The following is a 6930-nucleotide window of genomic DNA, read 5'->3' as shown; positions in this document are numbered from 1 at the left end:
GGGAAGAATGTGGCTGCTGTCCCTGCTCCTGCAGCATGTGGGGAGTGCAGACTCCAGGTTAAAGACAGATTTTTCCCTGGTGAGTCAGCCCCAGCAGAGAGGCTTTGAGCAGATGTGACTATTTCAGATGTTGACCCCGACCTCTGCCACTGAGTGCCAGGACATTCAAACTCAGGCGAGTCCCTCTCACATATAGAGAGGAAAAAGGATCTCAGATAAGTTTTCCCACCTTTTTCTGTGTTTTACCACAAATCCCGAGTGTCTGCCGTTGCGGAAGTTGTAAAAGCATCACCTTGAGCAGCTCTCCATGAAGGGTGGGTGTTGTTTTCCAGACGAGTATCTGCCTCAGAGCTTTGGTTTGGCTCCAGTTCAGCTGAAGTTCCTGTGACCTCTGGGGAGATGTATTTTTGGAGCTCAGTAAATGTCTGGTTAAACAACCAAGATGTTCCAGCCGTGGCTGTGCCCACAGGGTGTCCCTCCAGCCAGAGTGCCACTGTGACAGTCTGTTGGCCAGTGTCTCAGAACCTTCAAAACCCCTGTGACCCCTAATAATGTGACTGCACTGGGGAAGGATGTTACAGGCAGAGCTAGCTGGGACAGGCTGGTGGATTGGAGAGAGAGATTGAAAAATGTTTATGGCCATTATCTATGTACTCTTGCTATTTATTCAGAGTGCTGAGATTTAGGATTTTTCTTCATTAACTGTGTGTGGTGTGAACACCTGTGGTTTTGTCTCTGCAGAGACATGGTTTGGTTTGGTGCAAGGGAGTACAAGGGAAGGTTTAGGTACATTGTGCATTTACTGCAGCACTTCTCCTCCTATAGACTCAAACTATTCTATTTGGAGAGGTCTGTTGTTGGCACCCTGCATTAATACTTTAAAAATTGTACTTGCTTTGTTGAGGAAAAACATCAGATAAATGGTAGCTGTTGCAGTTCTGTGCTGAGGAAGCTGTTCCAGTTTTATCAGAGCTTTCTGGGATGGCTTTAGCTTCATGTGACCTTGGTTCCACTCTCTTCACTGTATTATTTGCCTACCAGGTTCTTCCCTCTCATCCTTCCTGAACAGAGATGTGGGCTCATAGAAAGGTTGAGGGGTCACTCAATGGCTGAGGGGCCCTGGGTCAGACTTGTCTCTTGATCTACAGAATATTAATAAATCAAAATAAGAGATAGGACTTGGAAAAGGGGCATCTGAGAAGACCTAATAACTCAACTCTTCCTTACCTGCCAAAGCAGTTCCTTTCACTCACCTTTTCCTTTTGAGCACATGGTGGCTACAGTTGTGTTTGATTTGTATAAATCCTTTCCTACTTCCAAAATACCCATTAAAAAGATGCTTTGCAACATGAAGCCAGAGGACAGTACTTTGGTGATGTTCAGAGTCAGCCAGTGCTGCCCTTTTGGATGTGATGGCCTCGCTGCTGCTCAGCTCCTGGTGCCCCAAAGGCCTCTGTCCCTGGGGTGAGGGTGTGGGGCTGGGGTGGGAGTTCACCCTGTGCTTCTGCTGGACAGGTGATGCAGAAATTGGCAGCAACAATGTCAGCTCCTTGAAGAGTGAAGAGTTTCATGTGAGAGGCTTCTTAGATGAGCTCAATGAGGAGGAAATCTGGGGTTCCTCTCATGCTTTGAAATCCTGCAGAAAAACTGTTTCCATGGAAACCGCCAGTCTGAGCGAGTACGCGAGATACGTGCTCAGAACCATCTGCCAGCAGGTAAAGCCCCAAAACTGCTCCTCCATCCTCATTTGGGGAAAGAGCTTTGTTTATTTGAAAAGTGTAACATCTATTTTGGTGCAAAATTAGTGCTGGAGTATGTCAGCATTTGTGTTCTGTTGGAGTTTCCTGATGTGGACAATTTATGCATGGAGTAGTGAGTTATTTGGGTTAAAAAATGCTTTAGTTAGCTGCTAACATCCCCCTGCACTCTCAGAACTGAGGTGTTTTTCCTACCTCAATCTCAAGTACTTTGGGAAGACAGAAGGACCACTCTATCAGCCTTCTGCTTAAAGGGCTTTTACAGTAGCATTTGTGTTATTGCAAAGTTGCTCTCAAAGTACAGAAGAAATTAATTTTGGAAAACCTGTTAACAGTCTTAGATGGGTGGTTCTGAGTGACAGAAGACATTGCTAATCTCACATGTGGCATGAGCCATAGTTCAGTGCAAGTTTTGCATATGAAACAATCACTTTTCTGTTCAGCTTACCAAAAGTGAGTATTGCCTTGAAACTCTGCTGAATCTGTCCTTTGACTCCTTACAGGAGTGGGTCGGAGAGCACTGTTTGAAAGAACCTGAGAGGCTGTGCACTGACAAAGATCTTATTTTGGATCCCGTTCTCTCAAACAGACAAGCACAGAAACTCCTTCAGCTTATCTGTTATCCTCATGGCATTAAGGAGTGCCCCGAGGGTGACAACCCTCAGCGGCAGCACATCAAGCGCATCCTTCAGGTGAGGGGCTGGGGCAGTGCCAGCAGCACCACCCAGGGACACTCATTTGCAGCTGCTGGTGCAGCCAAGTATTAGATTATTCTTTAAAGGTTCTGGGTGCTCAGGACCTGCAGTCTCTGTAGGGAAGGTTTGTGGTGTGACTCAGGGTGTCTCGTTCCCTCTGATCCCGAGTCAGGGAGGAGCAGCACACCCTTCGCCAGGACTTGGGAGCCGCTCTCAGGGCTGCTCAGGAGGGGGTTCCTGCTGTCCCAGGGGGGCTCTGGGACAGTACTGGGCTGACAGTCACTCCTGCTCCATTGGAAAGGCTCAGATGCCTTCACAGACAGTCCCAAGCTGACCTTGTCTTCATATTCAGCTGCATTAGGGACAGTTCATTTCCTAAACTGCAAAATGGATTTTCTGTGAATAGCCCTGTGAATAGCCCTGTGAAAAATCCAGCAATATCTGGACCAGGACAAATACGGGTCAATGTCCTCCAAAAAAAAATCATGTCTAGATGGCCTCATGCCAAATTCAGACCTATCCACTTGGATGGCAATGCTATGGATTGGTGGAATTACCAATGAAAGAGAGAACTACGTTTTCTGTATTTACATTTAACTAAATTCAGATTTTGCAGAGAATGAGATTCTTATTCAGAAAAGCTGTGAGGTTAAAAGTACCGAGGAATGGTGTTAGCTGAAAGGTGTGGAAGTGCATGTTCTTTAATGCTCTGATGTTTTGGTGTGTCATTAGAGTATTAGAAAGATCAGTGATTGTGATGGTCTGCTTATAAGATGAGACTTCTGCACGTGATGTGTTCAAGTATGAGATCCATTCCTTCAGACCTGTAAAATGTTGACTTTAATGTTAATATCATTAACAATTAACATGTGTGATGTTAATTCTCCCCTAGAACTTAGACCAGTGGACTCTGCGGCAGTCGTGGCTGGAGCTGCAGCTGATGATCAAACAGTGCACGAAGGAGCCCGTGAGTATTGGTTTTCAAACTTCCTTATCTGAATATTTAATGCAAAAAAGTATGTTAAATTTTAAGGTAGTCCATGAGCAAACATGCCATGAATGTGCTAGTGTACTTGTGTTTCACTGTAGGGTTCTGGGGCTGTGGCTGAAATGAACAGCTTGTTGGATAATATCGCAAAGGCGACAATAGAGGTGTTTCAGCAATCCGCTGAGCTAAACAATAACTCTTCTAACTCTGGTATAGGCCTCTTCAGTCCAAACTCTGTTGGAAATGCTGACACGAGTAATACAAGACAGAATGGTAAAAAGACATTCCTAAGGTATTTTTTGTAGCACCTTTTTAATTCTTCTAGCCAACATGATGCTTAACTGTGTGTAGATTGCCTAGACTGTGTTGTACTTGAACCAGGAATGCACAGAAACAGTTATCTGAAGGTTCCTTCTATTTACTTTTGTTTGACAATAAATGTAGTTGCTATTCTTGAAATTTCTGGACACCAGAAATTGTGACTGCTCAGTCCTCACTAGTTACCCCAGATGTACCGTGCCACTGCTTTATTGAAGCAGTTCAGTCTTGTAACAGTTCATAGTGGCTGCAAAACTGCCTGCATATTTTGACTGAAATAAGTTTGTTCTGCTCCTAGTTCCTCTGAGAGGCGAGGAGTGTGGCTGGTGGCCCCCCTGATTGCCAAACTGCCCACCTCGGTTCAAGGGAGGGTCTTGAAAGCTGCGGGAGAGGAGCTGGAGAAAGGGCAGCATTTGGGGTCATCTTCTAAGAAGGAAAGAGATAGACAGAAACAAAAAAGGTATGACCTTGGGGAACCCCTGCAGACAGAGCTAAACCGTGTTTGTGAGGGAGGAGTTTACTGGGGACTCAAAATTTTGTCAACTCCAAGGGTTCAGGTGTCAGTTGGGCTGAAGGAATACCATTGGTTCCAAAAGAGGAAATGTAGAAGCTTTGTAACCCATCTGCCAGGGGCTGTGCTGCAGCTCAGTGATGGGAAATGTTAGGGATGTAAAGCAACAGGTAGAGCACTTGTTGTCTCTTCCCTCACGTGGCATTAGGCCTCTTTGCTCGCGTTAAGATCACACCATTGTCACTTCACTTGCTTCCTCTTGGGAATTGAGCTTAAGCTCATCTCTAACTTGCCAAAACATGTGAGAATTTTGACTAAATGGTTATTGATTTTCCTTCAGTAAAACATTCTTCCATGGTGCCTGTAATGTTTTTGCACTTCCTTGGGGTTATGGTAGAAGTTCCACTGAATTAAGCCCACGTTGGAATTTTAGACCAATTCAGGCAGCTCTTGTTCTAATCAGAGCTCCTAGGGGAAACTTCCTTGGGGTTCACTTCAGACCAGAAGCATGGATTAGAAACTTTCGCTGTCTTATCTCTGTTAAAATGTTGTCCCTGGTTAATCAAAGTAGTCTTAAATAACCTGCCCTGTTCTTGAGTCAGGCCTTCAGGTGTGTGGGCAGTTCTTGGTCACTCAGGGCCCCCTGAGCCAGGGGTCTCAGTAACAACATGTGTATCTGGGCTGGCTGGGGCTCTGCCTTCCTGGGGCATGGTCTTTAGTTCCTCTGGCAAGACTTTATTGACTAAAATAGAAGCAGACATAGATGCAGCAGTGCCACTTCAGGGGAGAAAGCGTAGACAAAACAGGAAGGGAGCGAGATGGGAAGTATCAAAATAACTTCACTAATGCAGTGCTGTGTTTGCTTCTCCTAAAGCATGTCCCTGCTGAGCCAGCAGCCTTTCCTGTCACTGGTACTCACTTGCCTTAAGGGACAGGATGAGCAACGGGAAGGGCTTCTCACATCCCTGCAGAATCAAGTTACTCAGGTAAAACAAGCACAGAACCATGAGTACCTTTGTTAGGGGTGTGTGTGTCAGCAGTTTTATGTGTATATGATGGTGTAAAACTAAGAAAATTACAGTGCAGTGGTGTGCCAAAAAGCAATCCAAGGAGGGGGGAGTGGGGAGGTGTTTGTTCCTTTTTTGAATGTGAATACATCTTTTTTTCTAAATTTATTACAGAGAAATACAATGAACTGGAGTCTGATTTCAGTTCTTTCCAGGAAAAACAATAAGGGAGTTAGTCCTGAGAGGAACAATCTTCCCAGTCCCTATCTTGATCCTAAAGAGTTTTTATAAGTTTGAAGGTGTCCTTCTTGGGAAAACTCGTCACCTTCTTCAGCTGACACAGATTGAGATTTCATATTTTAAAAAGCACTGTTCCTGGTCCCAGCCTGGCCACTGCCTGCAGCTCTGCTTTGGGTTTCTTGTGCTTACTCACAGCCTCTGCTCATCCTGCTCCAGAGTTCCTGCTTCCACCCAGCTCACACTCCAGCCTCCAGCAGCAACTCCAGGCTGCCTTTGAACTGAACATGTCCAGTGCCCAGACCAGTGGGTCACGTCTCCTTTCTCTGACTTCAGTTTCTGTGACCTGCTGTGACAGTGAGAATTGGTACCTGTATGACTTTTTTTCCCATATTGCCCCTTGGCTCAGGTCAGGCTACAACACAGGTCCACATCCTGGGGAAATTCATTCCTTTGATGTTTTTTTCCCCTCAGTTTCTGCTGCTTGGGCTTTCCTTTCACTGTGAGGGTTCTCCTCTGAAATGCAGCTGGTCCAGGTTCCTTGAGCTTCTGGTTGTTTCTCATCCAGAGATCCCACTGAGAAGCTGCATCCAGTGCAAGAGATCTCTTGACTTACCTGTGGTGAAATAGGCTGTTTCAAACAATATTGTTAAGAAATGCATATCAAAGCTGATTTTTTTTTTTCTGCAACAGGAAGATGCAGTCACACCACTGACAGCAGATCATCAGCTCTTCACAAATTAACTTTTTCCTCCCACCACTTTGTTAAATCTGCTCAAAGCCTTAAACAGGCAAGAGGATAAAAAGGTCTTTTATGATTCCTGATGGATAATGGTCACAAATGCTTAAAGGGAGAACATTACAGGAGGAAAGCAACCTTAATCCAATGCTTTTTCTTAGATCCTCAGTAACTGGAGGGAGGAACGGTACCAGGACGATGTCAAAGCCAGGCAGATGATGCACGAAGCCCTGCAGCTGCGCCTCAACCTGGTAACAAAAACTCATGGTTATCCTGATGTTATGAAAAGATGCAGCAGCTACTCTGGAGGAGGTGGTAAGGAGCAAGGAGCTCCAGAGTATCCAGCTCCCGGGGGGACGGGGCAGCTGTTTATTCCTAAGGGATCCGTGCACCAGAGGAAGCCAAGGGAGCCAGGGGGAGCTGCTCTGAGCCACGCAGAGCCTTGCTGCCTGCTCTGTTGTTTTGCAGGTGGGTGACATGTTTGACACAGTGCAGAGGAGCACCCAGTGGACCACAGACTGGGCCCTTCTGCTCCTCCAGATCATCACCTCAGGGACTGTGGATCTGCAGACCAACAAGTATGTCTGCACTGTTCAAACAGCTAATTTGTGTCCTTAGGCCTTTAAGTTTAGGTTACATGTGGGTTATTGTTACAGTTTTTTATCCTTGAGTTACTGC

General features: G+C 45.7%; 1 protein-coding gene across 1 annotated transcript in view; it reads left to right on the top strand.

The window, feature by feature from the left end:
• Positions 1 to 6930, top strand: part of MED12L (mediator complex subunit 12 like) — a 101879-nt gene that overhangs the window by 81223 nt on the left and 13726 nt on the right. Inside the window, exons 25-32 of the mRNA XM_017835405.1 lie at positions 1516 to 1715; positions 2261 to 2449; positions 3345 to 3419; positions 3542 to 3732; positions 4057 to 4218; positions 5144 to 5255; positions 6414 to 6503; positions 6721 to 6830. Coding sequence (XP_017690894.1) covers positions 1516 to 1715; positions 2261 to 2449; positions 3345 to 3419; positions 3542 to 3732; positions 4057 to 4218; positions 5144 to 5255; positions 6414 to 6503; positions 6721 to 6830 — 1129 coding nt within the window. The remainder of the gene's footprint in view (positions 1 to 1515; positions 1716 to 2260; positions 2450 to 3344; positions 3420 to 3541; positions 3733 to 4056; positions 4219 to 5143; positions 5256 to 6413; positions 6504 to 6720; positions 6831 to 6930) is intronic.

Source organism: Lepidothrix coronata, unplaced genomic scaffold (genome assembly GCF_001604755.1).
Source record: "Lepidothrix coronata isolate B3197 unplaced genomic scaffold, Lepidothrix_coronata-1.0 Scaffold256, whole genome shotgun sequence".
NCBI lineage: Eukaryota > Metazoa > Chordata > Aves > Passeriformes > Pipridae > Lepidothrix > Lepidothrix coronata.
The sequence above is the reverse complement of the archived record's forward strand: the minus strand, read 5'-3'. Positions and strand labels throughout refer to the sequence as shown.